The sequence below is a fragment of the Nothobranchius furzeri genome, chromosome 16 (genome assembly GCF_043380555.1).
Source record: "Nothobranchius furzeri strain GRZ-AD chromosome 16, NfurGRZ-RIMD1, whole genome shotgun sequence".
NCBI classification, from domain to species: domain Eukaryota; kingdom Metazoa; phylum Chordata; class Actinopteri; order Cyprinodontiformes; family Nothobranchiidae; genus Nothobranchius; species Nothobranchius furzeri.
In genome coordinates this window covers 50483895-50501352 of record NC_091756.1, presented here as the reverse complement: position 1 = coordinate 50501352, position 17458 = coordinate 50483895, and the positions used below count along the sequence as shown (strand labels likewise).

The window sequence follows — 17458 nt, the reverse complement described above, 5'->3', positions numbered from 1 at the left end:
CGTGATCATCTTCTCTCCGAGGCGGACGCTGCGACGTAAAGTGCACGTTAACGGAACGTGCTGCTATGGTAACCGATAGACGCCGGCGACACTTCCGAGTCCGACCCAAACACCCTAGTTGAAGTCATGGCTACTCCGACGAAAGATACGAGTTTCCTGTCGAATTCGTCAGAGGAAGAAGAAGAATTCTTGTCTGATGAGGTTTGTAGCAGAATGAGCGAGGTTTGTGCTAACATGAATCTAGCTAGCTGCTCACGAACTGAGAAGGTCTCTGAGCTCCACCCACTGTCCTAAAACTCAATAAAACATGAAGGTACCAGCAGCTCTCGGTGTGTGTGTGTGTGTGTGTGTGTGTGTGTGTGTGTGTGTGTGTGTGTGTGCCACAGCGGGCTGTTTTATAAGACTCACTGAACAATTGGTTTCCAGGGTGTGAGCTGGGTAAAAAACACTGACAAGCAGCCCAGACAGAGGTGAGGTCAGATGGAGAAAAAACATTGTCTGGAAACTGACAAGAGAAAAGTGGGGCTAATTTATTTAATCAGTGCATGATGCAAAAGAAGAAAACAGATGAAGAAGATGTGATTTGTATTCAGCTTATATGTTTGTGTTAGTTTAAGCTGTTGGATGCATCACGTCTGCCTAGCTGGTTTTAGGCAATGATCAAAATATGAGGAAACCAATGCAATGCACTGTAAAATATATCTAACAACTCATAATACTGAAATATGTGCAAAATATCTGCAAGCCAACCATTTTCCTGTCTTTTATCCGCAGAAAGTTGTGTCACAGCGGCTGATAGTGATTTCTCGACTCCATCACCGTTCAGCTGATAGGACAAAACTGGGAGGTCAGCCAGCAATTACCCCAGAGCTGCAGACTGACAATTTAATCATCTGATATCCATTTAATTCAGTTTTCTTTTAGGGCAAATTGAAATGTGATCATGTTCCCACTGATATAACTGTCTCATCTGAAAAACAGAGGAACCAAATTTGCTCTGAAACAGAAAACAATTTAAACCCACATGTCTGTTTTTAACCCTCTGGAGGCAGGTGTTGAAGATATGCAACAGTTAAAACCTACCCACCTGGTTTTAATGACATTTATAAAGACATTTTGAGTGCAAGCATTACAAGTTTTGAGGGCAATTATATAAAATCTTATTCTCAAATTAAAAAGTTGGTCTCTTGATGTGAAATTCTGCTCTCAAATTGAAAATTCAAGTGCTCAATTAGTGGCATTTTAATTCTTCCATATGTGGTTTGCTTCCCCACAGCTCATTATGAAAAACTCAACTCTGAGTTGAGCAAACGGCACATAGCGGATGAGATAACAGGCCTGCTGCTGATCTATCCATCCTGTCTGCTGCATGTGATTGAAGTAAGTTTTTCTCCAAGTAAACAGTCACATAAACAATAATTAAAGTCTTGAACATCTTTGTTTTGTTTTGTTTTGTGGCAGTCATCTGGAGATGTTCTGACTTCTGTTTTGGAAGACCTAAAAGCTTTGCAGCAACAGCCGAACCGGTAGTCATCCTTTATTTAAACTTTATTTTTAAAGGAAAGTGATGAAACACTTGCTCCTTTCTCTGTTGTTTTTTAAATTAAAATTAAGTTTGTTTCAACATTGGACTTGCTGTCTATAGTTAAGATAAACATTCAATATCTAAAATTAAAATCAATTGATTGAAAATGTATGTTTTTCTTTTTGGTGTGTTTGGTTCATTTAGCAAAGCAGCAGCTAGTTTCCTTTTTTCTCATCAAAACCTAAATTCCAGGACAACCAGTTAAATCATACGCAGACCAGACTTGTGGCAGTACATGCTCATATCAGGCCACCCTCTGTTGTCAGGGACTCAGTCAACGCCACAGACTGAGTTGTTTCAGAGAACAAAGATCATTAAAATTTAACACCCGTTCAGGAATTCTGGAGCTAAGGAAAAGCTGGCTGGTCGACCAACATCACTTTCCCATGAGCCTCGCTGCTAGCACGACGTAAACACTTAAATAAATCTTTAAACACATCCAGTTTGCAGCTACAGCTTTAAATGTTTCATCACAGCTGCTGGAATCAGTTGGACGTTTGAAATGTTCTTGCTTCTGCGGATGAGCCGCTGCTGCTGCAGGTCACAGAGTGAAAGCTGCCCTACTGTGTCCTGTTGGGATGAGTGAGTGCTGTAAATGTTTTTCGTTTCTCTTTTAGCGACTTGCTGGAAGCTAAAATTCTCTTCCTGGCTCACAACATTGAAAGCAGGCTGTTTAAGGAGTGGAGCTACAAGGTTAGCCGTATATATTTACTTTTGGTTTTCAGGTGTTTCATAAATGTATTCAGGCGAACCCAGATGTTTATTTTTTTTATCATGCATTCAGATTTTTGCTTGTATCTGTCTGCAGGTGATGGATAAAGATCAGGTTGTTGGCAGCTTTAGGGTCAGGAGACTTGAAGACGACGATGAGAAAACCGAGCATCTGTTTTGCAGTGTCCTGTCGACTTTGCAGAAGCTGGGTGAACATCTGGAAAGACCTCCAAAGGTGTGCTGATGTAATTAAAAACAGGATTTCTGTAAAGAAGACTTTAACACCATGATTGTCTTGGAAGGCTCTCCCTGGACTGGTGTTGGATAAAACTCCAGTACTCATCATTCCTCAGAGGACTTTGGAGAAGCTTTTGCATCGAGATGAATTCATGAGTCCAGAACAGTACCTGCATCTGTACAAGTCTCCCTTAAACATCAACACTGAATTTGGTTAGAGGACTTTACATTAGTTCTTCTTTACAGCCTGCAATGCAATTAATCACATATGATAATAAATCAAGAACATGAAAAAGCTGCATCGTTTCAGTTTACTATGTTCTTTTTGTTTTGCAGGACATCTAACTGCTGGATCCCTGCTGTCATTTACCTAGTAGGACCAACTATCTGAATAGTCAGAAGTAAGAACTCCTAAGTGGAAACCCTGGACATTAACAAATAATAAAGTTCTTTATGCATGTTGAACACACAACAGTGACCCTGTGAAAATGCAGCAGTAATATCTAAACCAATGAACCTCAACTGGTGGCCTGCGGGCCACATTCAGCCTGCCAATTGGGGGACTTTAAAAGTTAGCAGCATAATTCACGTCCCAAATATCAATAATTGTTTATGTTCTCCAAATATTACTACGGCTCTAAACCCATACTTTAACTTCATTTTGAAGAGCATCTGGCCTCTACTGTGTCTGAGGACCCCCGATCTACACAATCAGTGGTTGGTGGGAGCAGTTTAGGTCATGTCTATTCTTACTCTTCAGGCCAAATGACCTTGTCGAATGTGGTGCTCCTAAACATCTCAGTGGGTGACTTGTCCGTGAGCCATCCAGTGTTTGTAGCTGACGTCGAAGCTTTTCCTTTCCTGTTGGGGGAGGACCTGCTCCGATGCTTTAAGGCTATCATTTCATTCGGTGATTGGACACTCCGAACTCGGTTGACTCAACCGATGCCCATGCCGTCTCTTGAGGACCTCATTCCCTCCTTAGGTGTTGTTAACTACAACGGCACTGCCAGAGTGACCAGTTGATCCAGTACCTCTAAGGTCAGTGACATCCACAGTGTCTGCGTCGTCTCTGCAGCAGGATCACTTCACCCTGGGGTGGGAAAACCACCTAACCTAGGGGGAGTTGATGGTTGCAGTGACACACCACCTGAGACTCCGCACCCTGTGGTGGGAGCACCACCAGCCAAAGGGGGGGTTGATGGTGGCGCTGAGACTCCAGCTGAAGCCCAGCACCTTGCGGTGGAGACCCCACCTGCTGAAAGGGGGATTGATGACATCACTCATCCTACACCACTACTGGTTGACCCTGATCTCTCTGACGACACCTGCACGTCGACCAAGGGCCTTGCCGAGCGCACACCTGCGCCAAACCCTTGTAAGGCCACGTCTGCGCCTGCCTACAGTCTAACGCGTTCTTGGTTTCAGTTTTCAGGACTGACTAAATATGTTTTGCTAGTTGCATGTTTCTGTCTGATGTCGACCGCAGCTAAGCTTCATTCACAGCCTCCTCTCACGCATCTGAACAAACCTGGGCCCTCTTCGGGTATCACGTTCCGAGACCGCCCAGGACTATTAATGACTAACTACCGCCTGTTCACATAAAAGATTTTTGTTAAATTTGACCCCGCTATGATGTGTACTGACAAGATTATGAATGCCTTCGGCAACCTCTCGAAAACCAGAGCCCGCTGGACTAGTACCCTGACGCAGCAGTCAGAAGCTGACGTCTATCACATACTATTCCAGGCGCTTAAATTCACGGTTTCGAACAATGATTTTTCAGGTACCAGCATTAGAGTGAAGCGTTTCCTGGACAGATTTTTCTCAGCAGCTAATACAATTGGCTCTCTTTTAAATTTCGGATTCTCTTCAGTCGACTCGATCGAGATTAACACAGTTCATCGCCACATTGATGAGCTTAACAGAGAATACCCGGCCCTGCGTACGCAGGTACTGCAGCAACGGCATGCTTTAAGACAGCTGGGCACGTCTGAACGCCAGACTATGGTGGAACTCAACACTCATAGTGACATTTTGCGTAAAACAACTTCCGCTGTAACAAATTGCGTTCTTTCGTGAATGTTGATTATGCTCGTACACAGATGCTGACTACTTGCTTCTCCGACTACGGTTGGACGTGAGTGCCTCAGTTGACACCCTCCTCATGGGGAGGATCCCTCCATACCTCATGTCCCTGGCCATGGTACGGTCTGCGATTGCTCAAGTAACATCGAAGAACCCGATGACCCTTCAGACTCACTTGGCTTTCTGGTTGGGCAGTGCCATCCCGTTAAGTGTCAATCCAGATGCTAGAGAGCTAGCTTTCATCATCAACTTACCTATCGTGTCTCCAGGGGACATCTATAGACTAAAAGATGTGGTACATGTAGGTAATTGAGTTGACGATACACACGCCAAGTTACATACGCCTCCTGTCGTCGCGTTCCATGAAGACACACCGCACGTCCGGTTGGTTCCGGATCTGCACGTGTGTTCGCTCACAAGTGGCCTACACTTCTTGTGTCCAAGCACACCTTTTCTGCGTGGCGGTGCCACTGGTGTGTTTGGTATAGATGAGTTGTCGGGAGATTCTAAATGTCCTATGACGGTATTTCCACGTTCGCATGTGGTTCAAACTACGGCTGTTGTTGTTGGTGGACGTTGGTTGGTAAATACTCCTGCTCTTGAAGCGGATGTTTCCTATGAGCGTCATGGCGTGTGCAAGCGTGTTGTGCTTCCGTCCCAAACCCAATGGGTGACAGTTTCACGTAGTGCTGCTGTGGTCCACGTAAGTGAGGTCTCTCTATATAACTTGGATCCATCCACCTACCTACCTACCTACCTACCTACCTACCTACCTACCCACCCACCCACCCACCTACCTACCCACCCACCCACCCACCCGGAGTCGGGTCGTGGGGGCAGTAGCCTAAGGCAAGAGGCCCAGACTTCCCTCTCCCCAGCCACTTGGGCCAGCTCCTCTGGGGAATCCCAAGGCGTTCCCTGGTCAGGTGAGAGACATAGTCCCTCCACCGTGTCCTGGGTCTAACTTTAAGTCTCCTCCCAGTTGGACGTGCCCGGAAAACTTCACCAGGGAGGTGTCCAGGAGGCATCCTGACCAAATGCCCGTGCCACCTCAACTGGCTCCTCTCAATGCGGACCAAGCTCTGACACCGGTCATACAGGGACCTAACAGCCCATATCAGATGGCCTGGTACCCCATACTCCCGGAGAACCCCCGAGGGACGCGGTCAAATGCCTTCTCCAAATCCACAAAACACATGTAGACTGGTTGGGCAAATTTCCACGCACCCTCCAGGATCCCCCACAGGGTATAGAGCTGGTCCAGTGTTCCATGGCCAGGACGAAAATCACATTGCTCCTCCTGAGTTTGAGGTTCACAATCCGATGGACCCTTCTCTCCAGAACCCCTGAATAGACCTTACCAGGAAGGCTCAGGAGTGTGATCCCCCGTAGTTGGAACACACCCTGCTGTCCCCCTTTTTTAGTAAGGGGACCACCACCCTGGACTGCCAGTCCAGTGGGACTGCCCCCGATGTCCACGCGATATTGCAGAGCCGCAACAGCCAACACAGCCCCACAACATCCAGAGCCTTAAGCAACTCCGGGCGGATCTCATCCACCCCTGGAGCCTTGCCACAGAGGAGCTTTTTAACCACCTCAGTGACCTCAGCTCCAGAGATTTGAGAGGCCAACCCAAAGTCCCCAGACTCTGCTTCCTCACTAGAAGACGTGTTGGTGGGATTGAGGAGGTCTTCGAAGTATTCTGCCCACCGACCCACAACGTCCTGAGTAGAGGTCAGCAGCACACCGTCCCCGCTATAGATAGTGTTGCTAGGAACTATTTTGCTGTCTCAGACGAGGTGTCAAAATCTTTGATGGTTAAAGAGGTTCTCTGTCTGAAGCTTTCTCTAGAGCTTAAGAATTACCAGTGTAATCTGGTTTTAATGTTACGATTGTGTAGCCAACCAAAAGTTGACAAGTTTGCGGATGCTACCAAGAATCTCAGAAACATGCCTTCTTTGATCCAGAGGCTATGATCTGGGTAAAAGGTTAATTATGTGTCATGGATTTAACTTAACCATACTTTTTATTGTGTGGACAGGTGTGAGGACCTTATTGTCAAAACAGGGTGAACACATTGCAGGTTCAGTAGACAACATAATATCACATCCATTCAATGTGCACAGATTAATGTAACATTTCATTATACTATAATTATTATAAGTAGCAATAAACAAATGTTTATTTAATGATTATCTAGATTATAAGTCATAGAAGGAGTTCATATTGATTTATTAAATCATTCTTGAATTTAGCAACTGATTCGAACTGGAGTTCTTTCTTCTGGAGGCAGACAGATGGGACCTTGGGGAAAGAAAGTTATTGTTTATCTTTCAGACTAGCAGAGTCTGTGAATCCCAGGTGGTGTGAAGCAGACTCATTTAAAGGGAACACAAGCAATGATGTGTCTCCCTTTCTGACCAGATGTTGAATAGACGGTGAAAAGTCAAACAGTGCCTAAACTGACCATTGCTGGATGCTACAAAGTTAAGTTAAACTCATGACACAGAGATATTTCCTTACCCCAAATCAGAGCATCCAGTATCTGAAAGAAGGCGTGATGTTCTGAGGTCCTTGGTAATATCCCTTAGCATGGCATGTTCCGATTGGACAAGAAATCATAATATGAGAATATTAAAACAGCTCACTTCACGGCGAGTTAGTTCAAGAGAAAGCTATGGAACGGCCATCCGGAGCGAAACCTCTTTAACCCAGAGCATTTTTGACAAGCTGTCAAAACCCTGCTAAAAGCTGCCTACCGCTGACACAGCAAACAGTTCCTGCAGAACAAAGCTGATACTATTCCGACTCCCTAAGAGTCCTTCTAGATGCAAACGATTCCATCTATCTGTTGTGACTCGGAAAAATCTCTGGACTGGAGAGTCGGCGCTGCGGTTATTCTACAAACCTCATTGCCCCGAGGTCATCCGACCTTCCTGACCTCTGGATCCGTGAAGAGGGTCTTCCCAAAAGGGTGAGGTAGACATAACATGAATCGCGTCTGATGTGGGTTTGATAAGAATCAACTTCCTAGTTAATGCAGACCAAATTCTTTCCTTTTTACACCCAGAACTCAGTTCTTCTAGATACGAAGGTTCTGATAACCTCACATTCACACATAGTCACCATACATCACATTCCATCCACCTAGAGCCATCCATCCACAGTAATCTTAGTTAACTTGTCATGTTTTTAATTGTTTGGAAAAGAAAATCTTACTTTTTTATAAACTTGACTCTTCTTGAATCAATACGAAGTTTCCTACAATCCCTGAATAAACAAAGAATTCTAAATCTTCTGGTTAAACATGAAAGACCAATCAGACTGGATTTCCATATTTATATGGAACTTCACATCACATTGGTCAAAGTGTAGAGTAGTATATTAAGCTTTAAAAGCACCCAAATACATACAATAATTACCCCACTACAATAGATAATCAGCTCACTTAAATCTTTTATAATTCTATGTTTTCTTATGAGGTGGATAGACATCTGTCTTTGCTTAATTTTTTTTTCTGAAAATGAAAATTAAACTTGCTGCTCTTTGCTGAAATCTACAGATGAATTTTCTTTGGAAAGTCTTAATGAAAGCCTGAGTGATGCAGAATTATTTTCATTTGTAAAAATAATAAAAGAGAAATACCTGAAGATTGGCATTTTTCATGAGTGAAAAAGACAATCAACCATAGAGTTGATGAAACCAATGCATTTTTGTAAATGTTGTAACGTGAGGAAATATGGGTTTTCTGTCACAAAGGTGGTGTTGGACTCAGCTGGGTCAAAGCTGGGTCGTTGAGAACTTTCACCCACAGATTAAGACCTGAACGCCAGCGAGTCTGGGAGGAAACCATAACATCTGCCACCTGCAGCGTCCAGAAGACGTGTTTCCATGAGTTGTACCCAGAACAAGTCAAAACATAAAGTTTAAACTTCCTTTTATTGTTTTGAATGTTAAAAGTTTAATCATTAATTTGCTCATTATAAATGTGTTTAATCAAATGAAGGATTCTTATGCTTTGGGTAATTATAAGAGATTTAATTAATCCATTCTTAATTAAATGATAATGTTGAGGATGTTTGTTACTGACCTTCACACACACTCAAGCACACAAACACTCACACACACCCACACACAGATTCTCACAGTAAACTCCAAAACACATTTGATGACGCACACGTTTGCTTTGAGAGGAGAAAGGTTTTTGGTAAGTTTTCAGTCTTATGATTTTCAGTTCGTGCTTGACAACGAAAGAGAGAGGACCCAAAGGGGGGCAGAGCCGGTTGGCTCGTTTCTTCCCCCCCCCCCCCTTTCACACTGTTCCTGTCAGCCAGACAGAATAGCTGAATCGCAACTTCTAACGCAGACTCATTACCGAGTCTTTTGATTTCTGAGTGAATTAACTTAAGAAAGCGCATCGACAAAACGCTCTACCATCCACGTGTACCGAGGGCAACTCTGGACCGGTTCCGTTCGACACCTACGTCTCCCCTGTCAGCCGCCGGTGTCATCTGGATGAACCACAACATCCTCCACGGCCCGGATCCGAAAGAGGGTCCACAAGAGTTCGGTGAGACAGAGCACGGTGTTTAGCGTTTGATGCAGTTCTCTGATAAGACCTAAGTTTATCCAAACCATCACTTCACTCAGACACCTGTTCTTCCTGAAGCAAAATCAGATGCACACACTCATTCATATCACCTCATGTTCAATTCTCACTACACTTTGCACCCACACGCATCCATAACCACATCATATCACTCTCAATCTTCATTCACCGACAGAAGGTCTATTTGAGCAAGAACAGCATATCAACTGTTAAAGATTGTCCCACAAAGTTGCCAATGTTGATTGTTATTTCCTGTTTGTCAATTTCGAAATCATTAGTTTAATTTGAAGAATTAAAACTTTTAATTGTCAAACTGGTTTCCTCATTGAACTAAAACACAGACACACAGATATTATCGTCAGTTTATCGATGAAAACAACCTTTGAGGCTTCTTAACAATATAACTGAGTAAAGACAGTTTCTCCTTACAATATGGCTGAGCCAGCCAATTTTCTTTACAATGTGTTCCAATTCTTGCACCAGAGATCTTGATGTTTTCAGGCTAATAAACGTTTCTTTGTTTCATCGATCAGATGTTTAGTTGGATTACGATGAGCTGAACAGTCATTGTTTTTGTTTGGTTGTTCTAGAAACAAGACAACACAGTCACATGTCAGCTGTTTGGATTCATCTCAGACTTGAACGTTCTATGCTTCTGCAGAACGTGGCCTTCATTAAAGTTTCAGATATCATTGAAGGTTCCCAAACATCAGTTCAACTGTTTTGTATCCAAACTGTGCAACGCTGCAGCTTGCATCCTCTGTTCTGTATGATTTCCTGAATAAAATGTATTTGACCAGCTTTAGAGTGGACACCTTTTTTAACTGTTTCCAAGAAAAAAAAGACATGCAATTATATAAAAACATGTTTAATACTTTCAACATTCGGATGAGGAATTTCTTCTTTTTTTATTTACATCATTTTTCACTTGGTGACCAAGAGAAATTCTGTCTAGAAAAGGCATTTCCTTTTTCCTCCAACAACATTATTACAGTTTGACACCAATAAGTCTGAAAGAATATCAAATATGGTTTCCCTTTAACTTTGGCCCCCATAACCTGGAACTCAAAGCTCCGCAAAACAAGATAAACAATAAATAAATGAACATGGCTACAATGACCTCATGCACCACAGTGTCATCTACACACTATACTGGATGATTTCAGCATTTACAAAGTTCCAGTAGATTAAGGTCCAGTATTTTGTGCACTAAACAGTGTTACGTCTTGGAATGCCGTGATGGTTTCTGTTTTGAGTCTGACTTTTGTTTACCAAACCTAGAAAAGTAGAGCATGTGGGATAAAAATTAACGGTAAACAGGGAATAATTCAAGCTAAATCTTGGCAGAACTGAAGAGAAGTTTGATTGAAAAGGGCAACTATAAACCTTTTTTCTATTGCAAATATCTTTGTTTTTCCCTCATAAGAAATGAGCACAAGCACATTTAGTCAGAACCATTGATGAGACATATTCTGTAGAAGAGGTGAAAAAACATGCAGCTACATTTCACACAACCTTGATTCAAACCCCCAAAAATTGGTCATGAAGTGCTCCTCCAGCTTCAAACATAGGAAACTATGTCCGTAACGCACGCACGCACACACACACACACACACACGCACGCACGCACGCACGCACACACACACGCACCTCCATCACAGCCTATGAGATGAACATCAACATTACATTCCACCTGTTTGAGTAGAAAAAGGCTTTCAGTGCTCAGAGGACATGCTCACAAAAGCAACAAACTGTCTGAGATCTATAGTTTAATGTACAAGCCTCAACCTGAAACGGTTTAGTTCAGAACGTAAAGATCCAGATGGGACTACCCCCCACCCCCACCCCGGACTAACTGGAGAATTACTTCCTAAGATAAATTCATGTTATCATTCAAACTGGGCTGAAGGATCTGAATGACTCCAGTAAATGTCAGTCGTATGAACTTTGCTATAAATATTGATTAAATCCTTTTCATGCAACTCATCACTTGTCTAATTCAGTTTTGTGAGAATCTATTTTTATTTTATGATAGAAAACCAAATAAGAACTTTAACACAGCCTTAAGCCATTGAGCAGTTTTCAATTTCTCATGTAAACCTTTTTGAAGAAAATATTTAGTAGGTTTTGATTATTTTCTTCTGTTGTATTATATTTAAAGTTCCTAAGTTGCGCATTCACCTTCAATCAAATATCTAACATCAGGCGCACAAGCAGCCAGATGTTTAACCCTCTCAGGCTCAGATTAAGTTTTGGTAAAAGGACAAACAACTGAGTCCTTCAGGGGTACTTCTGAGATAAAAAATGCTCATGAAATACATATGTGGAGTAACCAGGTAGGTAGGTTTTAACGTTACAAATCTGCAACGCCTGCCTCCAGAGGGTTAAGTCCCTGGCATGTCAAGAAACTGAGATAAACAATCCCTCACCCAACAGAAAACTAGACTGCGTTTTCATGCAGATTCTACTTTAACCTAAAAAAATCTGCTGGGTCATACACTCAGTAACTAAAGTTACATGTTTTTAAAAATGCATTAATAGCATAGCATAGTTTATTTATATAGCACATTTAAAATGCAGCATGGGAGCTGCCCAAAGTGCTGCACAGGCTAAAACAAAACACAACCATTCGAAAGAACTAAAACAGAGGATAAAAATCCCAGTCAAAAGCAGATAAAACATGATGAATACTAAGAACACATTAAAACAATGATACAATAAAACACTAAAACGAGTCACTGTCTAAAAGCCAAAGCGTAAAAGTGGGTCTTTAAACGAGATTTAAAAACCGCCAGAGATGGAGCCTGCCGAACTCCAATGGGCAATGAGTTCCATAGCATTGGGGCAGCATGGACAAATGCTCGTTCACCCCGCGATTTGAATTGCATCCGCGGCGTGCACAGCAGCAAAAGGTCAGCCGACCTAATCTAAACTAACATTTTCAGGCATTAACAGCTATCTAAATTTTCTAGTAAATGTTTGAAAATTAATTTCATGAAGCATCTATCAGCTGCAGTGAACAAGCATTGTTATTTTCTATAAAGCTAAAACCAGGATTGAGGCTAAATCAGAGGCCAAGAAGTCTGCAACACATAAACTGTTTTCTTTAAAAAAAATATTCCTAACCACATTTAGAGTGGAGTTTACTGTTGTTTATCAGATGCTTGTCTGAAAGTTTAATAACTGTGCTACAACCACCAACATTTAATATGTACAGTATGTTTGTCATCATTTAGGTTTCAGGATTTGTATACGGATTTATATATATATATATATTTGATTCTTCTCGCTGTCATTATATACAGAACAAATATGTACAGAGGCTTCAAGATTTACAAAAGTCCTGTTAGTGATGATGTCAGAGCAGCACAGTGGATGTTGTCAGGACAAAAATAAAAAGGTCCCACAGGTTTGGACAGGTCCACGCGAAACCCTCCACAAGGCAGATACACTGCTGCCATTAAACCTCGTTAGTTCAGCTGAGCTGATCTTCAAGTTTCCTCTAAATCTGTGACTTCTGAAAATACTGGATACTTTCTCTGAACCCAAGTGCAGAAGAAACAATCACAATTCATTATACCAAGTACAGCATACTCAGAAATAGATATATATACTCTCATCAAAATAATCTAATGTTTACATGTAGCTGCACTTGGCTCAGCATCACTAATATAGACCAGAAATATCTGCATCATCAGCAGTTTCCACAAAACTGTGACATGGCTGAAAATGTTATGGCATGGTCATTAAAATGTGTTTATTTATAAGAAAAAAAAGCACATTTTTTTCTGGGGTGTATCAAGTCTTGGCAGAATCTGTTAGAGCTGATATGTCAGGACTGTTTTTCCAGGATTTCTTTAAGCTTGTATCATATGTATCTCATCTCATTCAAGATGAGGTTGCTCTGTGGACTTCATAGTCTTGAAACATCATCTAAAAATGAAAATAAAAACTTCCACTCAGCTTTACTTTCTGATAAATAATCCTGATTTATCTGGAGTTTATCAACCTGCTGTATTTTCCATAAACTCTGTTGTCTCATCTCCTGATGGTATCAACTACAGAGGTCTTCTCTAAATAACTCTCATCTGGATACAAAATATCATCTGCTTTGATTCATATTGCTAACCTTATCATTTAGTTGGAAAAAGTACAGTATAAAGAATAAATATCCAGTGGCTGATATCTTGACTGAATGTGCAGGTCCTTCTAAAAAAATCTGCATATTGTGATAAAGTTAATTATTGTCTGTAATGTACTGATAAACATTAGACTTTCATATATATTAGATTCATTGCACACAACTGAAGTAGTTCAAGCCTTTTATTTTTTCTAATATTGATGATTTTGGCATACAGCTCATGAAAACCCAAAATTCCTATCTCAAAAAATTAGCATATCATGAAAAGGTTCTCTAAACAAGCTATTCACTTAATCATCTGAATCAACTAATTAACTCTAAACACCTGCAAAAGATTCCTGAGGCTTTTAAAAACTGGGAGTTTTTAAAAGCCTCAAAACCGCAATCATGGGAGAGACTGCCGACCTGATTGCTGTCCAGAAGGCCATCATTGACACCCTCAAGCAAGAGGGTAAGGCACAGAAAGAAATTTCTGAACGAATAGGCTGTTCCCAGAGTGCCGTATCAAGGCACCTCAGTGGGAAGTATGTGGGAAGGAAAAAGTGTGGCAGAAAACGCGGCACAACAAGAAGAGGTGACCAGACCCTGAGGAAGATTGTGGAGAAGGACCGATTCCAGACCTTGGGGGACCTGCGGAAGCAGTGAACTGAGTTTGGAGTAGAAACATCCAGAGCCACCGTGTACAGATGTGTGCAGGCGTGTGCAGGCGTGTGCAGGAAATGGGCTACAGGTGCCACATTCCCCAGGTCAAGTCACTTTTCAACCAGAAACAGCAACAGAAGCGTCTGACCTAGGCTACAGAGAAGCACCACTGGACTGTTGCTCAGGGGTCCAAAGTACTTTTTTCAGATGAAAGCAAATTTTGCATGTCATTCGGAAATCAAGGTGCCAGAGTCTGGAGGAAGACTGGGCAGAGGGAAATGCCAAAATGCCTGAAGTCCAGTGTCAAGTACCCACAGTCAGTGATGGTCTGGGGTGCCATGTCAGCTGCTGGTGTTGGTCCACTGTGTTTTATCAAGGGCAGGGTCAATGCAGCTAGCTATCAGGAGATTTTGGAGCACTTCATGCTTCCATCTGCTGAAAAGCTTTATGGAGATGAAGATTTCATTTTTCAGCACGACCTGGCACCTGCTCACAATGCCAAAACCACTGGTAAATGATTTACTGACCATGGTATTACTGTGCTCAATTGGCCTGTCAACTCTCCTGACCTGAACCCCGTAGAGAATCTGTGGGATATTGTGAAGAGAAAGTTGAGAGACACAAGACCCAACACTCTGGATGAGCTTAAGGCCGCTATCGAAGCATACTGAGCCTCCATAACACCTCAGCAGTGCCACAGGCTGATTGCCTCCATGCCACGCCGCATTGAAGCAGTCATTTCTGCAAAAGGATTCCCGACCAAGTATTGAGTGCATAACTGAACAAAATTATTTAAAGGTTGACTTTTTTTGTATAAAAAACACTTTTCTTTTATTGGTCGGATGAAATATGCTAATTTTTTGAGATAGGAATTTTGGGTTTTCATGAGCTGTATGCCAAAATCATCAATATTAGAAACAGTAAAAGGCTTGAACTACTTCAGTTGTGTGTAATTAATCTAATATATATGAAAGTCTAATGTGTATCAGTACATTACAGAAAATAATTAACTTCATCACGATATGCTTATTTTTTGAGAAGAACCTGTAGTTTTATAGAAAAGTGTGTTTGGTCTTCTAAAGGGACTTTTCAGCCATTTTTAAACATCTTTCTGCGTAATAGCTATAAATGTTGTAGAAAGCTACCTGAACAGCCTCTGTTGAGTGAAATAGAGAATACAGACCTCAAGAGGGATGAGCTAACAGCAAGACCAAAGTGTGCTGCTGCTGTCTTAAAGCAACAGCGCTGCAACCCGGTGTTCTTCCCCTTTCAGGAATTATGTATGCTTTTTTTAGAATTACATAAAAGTGATATTCTTATCATGTACTGTTATATAATGAAGGCAATACGTCTTTTTTTGCTATGCCTGCCCCGTGTCCCGTAGAGCCCCATGCAATTTGAATTGAGCACCGTTCAGCGTTAGCCAACAGCATCACGCATCCTCTTATGTATAGCTGTCAATCACAGAGTGTGCGAGAGCGTTTGAGGACCTGCTTCATGTTCTGTTGTTTATATATATATATATATATATATATATATATATACATACACATATATATGTGTGTGTGTGTGTGTGTGTGTGTGTGTGTGTGTGTGTGTGTGTGTGTATGTATGTATGTATGTATGTATGTATGTGTGTGTACATAAAAACAACACAACATGAAAATAGTAATTGTAAAACAAAGTGTTTTAGTTCTGTTTGCTGGTTAGAGGTGCACGTTCATGAATGAGAGGCGTTGCTTTCGGCCATGAATACAGAAGTATTCCTCTTAAGGTGCGATACATTTGTTGGCCACTAGATGTTGCTGTTGGATAAAAATTACTCCAAGTTGTAGCTTTAATAAGTTTCCCATTTCTCTTTCCTACTGGTTGAAAACAGAATTATAACTGTCGTAAACAACCCTTTACCTAGTGCTAAAACGAGCTGATGCTAACACAAGCTAATTGATACTAAATAAAGCCGGAAGTTAAAAGCATATTATTATATAAATAAAAGTATATTATTAGTAGCAACAAAGCCAGAACCAGTTTGAAAGCAAAGTGTTAAAACTCGCTAGTGTTGCTTTACACAAGCCCAGTCTCCTTAAGTTTCAAGGCAGTTCACGTGATATTCTCGTTCTCATTAATTTACCATTACAAGGTTATTTCAGCTGACAGATTAGTAAACTCCTTGTGATGACCATAGAAGTAACTGCAATGTGAAACTCATGGCTGTTTAAAAGGTTTACATTACATCAACACACACTGCAGACTGGAGCAAGCCATTAGCTCTTGAGCACAGAATGACAAACTCCATTTCTCTGAAAAAAGGCCGTTCAGGAAGCTATTTAAGACAGGTAGGATAGAAATTATTACTAACATTTACCAAGACACGCCTCAAAACAGCCCAGAAATATCCCTTTAACCACTATCACCTCTAAGCTAATATCCTACACGTCTAAAACAAAGCAATCCTGGTTTTTTGCTCCACAACATCAACAGTGCAACATCATTTAGTACAATTATCACATTAATTATCACACCACACACTAGCAAAACACACACACACACACACACACACACACACACACACACACACACACACACACACACACACACACACACACACACACACACACACTTCCCATAAAAGACATACTGGCACACTCACAGTGAACGCTCAGGCTGGACAGAAAATTGGGGGCCACCACACACCAGAGCGAGGCGTTTCGAACAGACACCCCTGACGAGTGAAGGAGGAACTCATGATGGGAGTAAAGCTGTGAGAAATTAATTAGATAGAACAGACGTACAGTTTCTGTGTTGGTTCTTCTAAAGATCATTCGGACTCAGCAGCAAGAACTCTTATTCTCCCTGGCAGCCTGTTTCCAGTCCCGTGTTTGACATTAAAGGCAATATTGCATGTGAATCACATAAGGCAAAAAATAAAAAGAAACATTAAAAATTAAATATCCTAGCTGATGTAAATGTAATGAAAAGTCACCCCATGTTTGTCTGATCATCATATTTTCTTGTTAGGCGCTTGTTTTATTGGTCGGCCCCTCTGGATCGGAGACAGCTGAGATGTGATGAGGAGATCCAGAGGGGCCGTAGCGATGCAGAAGAGTTGTTTAAACAGGTGTCATAGAACTGTGCTCTCAGAATCATCATCAGAGTCCACTCCACTGTTGTTCGACTCAAACTGAGCCACCGAGTTCCTGAAGTGGGAGATGTTTGTCAAGTCCCAAACACCATCCAGTTCCACGTTGATGATGGGGATGTTCAAGTTGCAAAGGGAATCTGGCAGATCTGAAAAGAAAGACAAGGAAGAAGGAAAGTATTGGTAAAAATGGAATGTGAAGCTGATCATCCTGAATGATGCTGGCTGATGGCAAACATAACATGAGGGTTATCAGAGGTCCAAACAATGATTAGAGGATGAATTATTGGGGGGGATAAAAGAAAA

General features: G+C 41.7%; 2 protein-coding genes across 9 annotated transcripts in view; one reads left to right on the top strand and one right to left on the bottom strand.

Moving 5' to 3' along the window:
- The first annotated feature begins 3 nt into the window (after positions 1-3).
- Positions 4-9477, top strand: tex47 (testis expressed 47). 2 transcript variants are annotated; one of them, XM_070545790.1, is made up of 9 exons: positions 4-201; positions 775-847; positions 1277-1380; positions 1462-1526; positions 2203-2278; positions 2394-2531; positions 2599-2746; positions 2870-2934; positions 8381-9477. In XM_070545790.1, exons 1-8 carry the CDS (start codon positions 127-129, stop codon positions 2905-2907), a joined length of 717 nt encoding a protein of 238 aa, XP_070401891.1. In that variant the 5' UTR covers positions 4-126; the 3' UTR covers positions 2908-2934; positions 8381-9477. The 2 variants fall into 2 exon arrangements, with proteins under 2 accessions (XP_070401891.1, XP_015817943.3); XM_015962457.3 differs by lacking the exon at positions 8381-9477 and having other exon boundaries at positions 2870-3005.
- A 605-nt stretch (positions 9478-10082) lies between these two features.
- LOC107387469 (rho GTPase-activating protein 44) overlaps positions 10083-17458 on the bottom strand; it is a 119646-nt gene continuing 112270 nt past the window's right edge. For 6 of the 7 annotated variants that reach the window (XM_070545781.1, XM_054749400.2, XM_054749398.2 and 3 more), the window contains one exon: positions 10083-17301. In XM_070545781.1, the coding sequence (XP_070401882.1) occupies positions 17135-17301 (167 nt within the window). In that variant the 3' untranslated portion in view covers positions 10083-17134. The remainder of the gene's footprint in view (positions 17302-17458) is intronic. The other variant, XM_054749399.2, reaches the window with a different exon arrangement.

Coding starts and splice junctions, on each gene's coding strand:
- tex47 (XM_070545790.1), top strand. CDS start 127: ATGGCTACTCCGACGAAAGATACGAGTTTCCTGTCGAATTCGTCAGAG. Junction 1,527..2,202: donor TTGCAGCAACAGCCGAACCG/GTAGTCATCCTT, acceptor TTTCTCTTTTAG/CGACTTGCTGGAAGCTAAAA. Junction 2,747..2,869: donor AAACATCAACACTGAATTTG/GTTAGAGGACTT, acceptor TTTGTTTTGCAG/GACATCTAACTGCTGGATCC.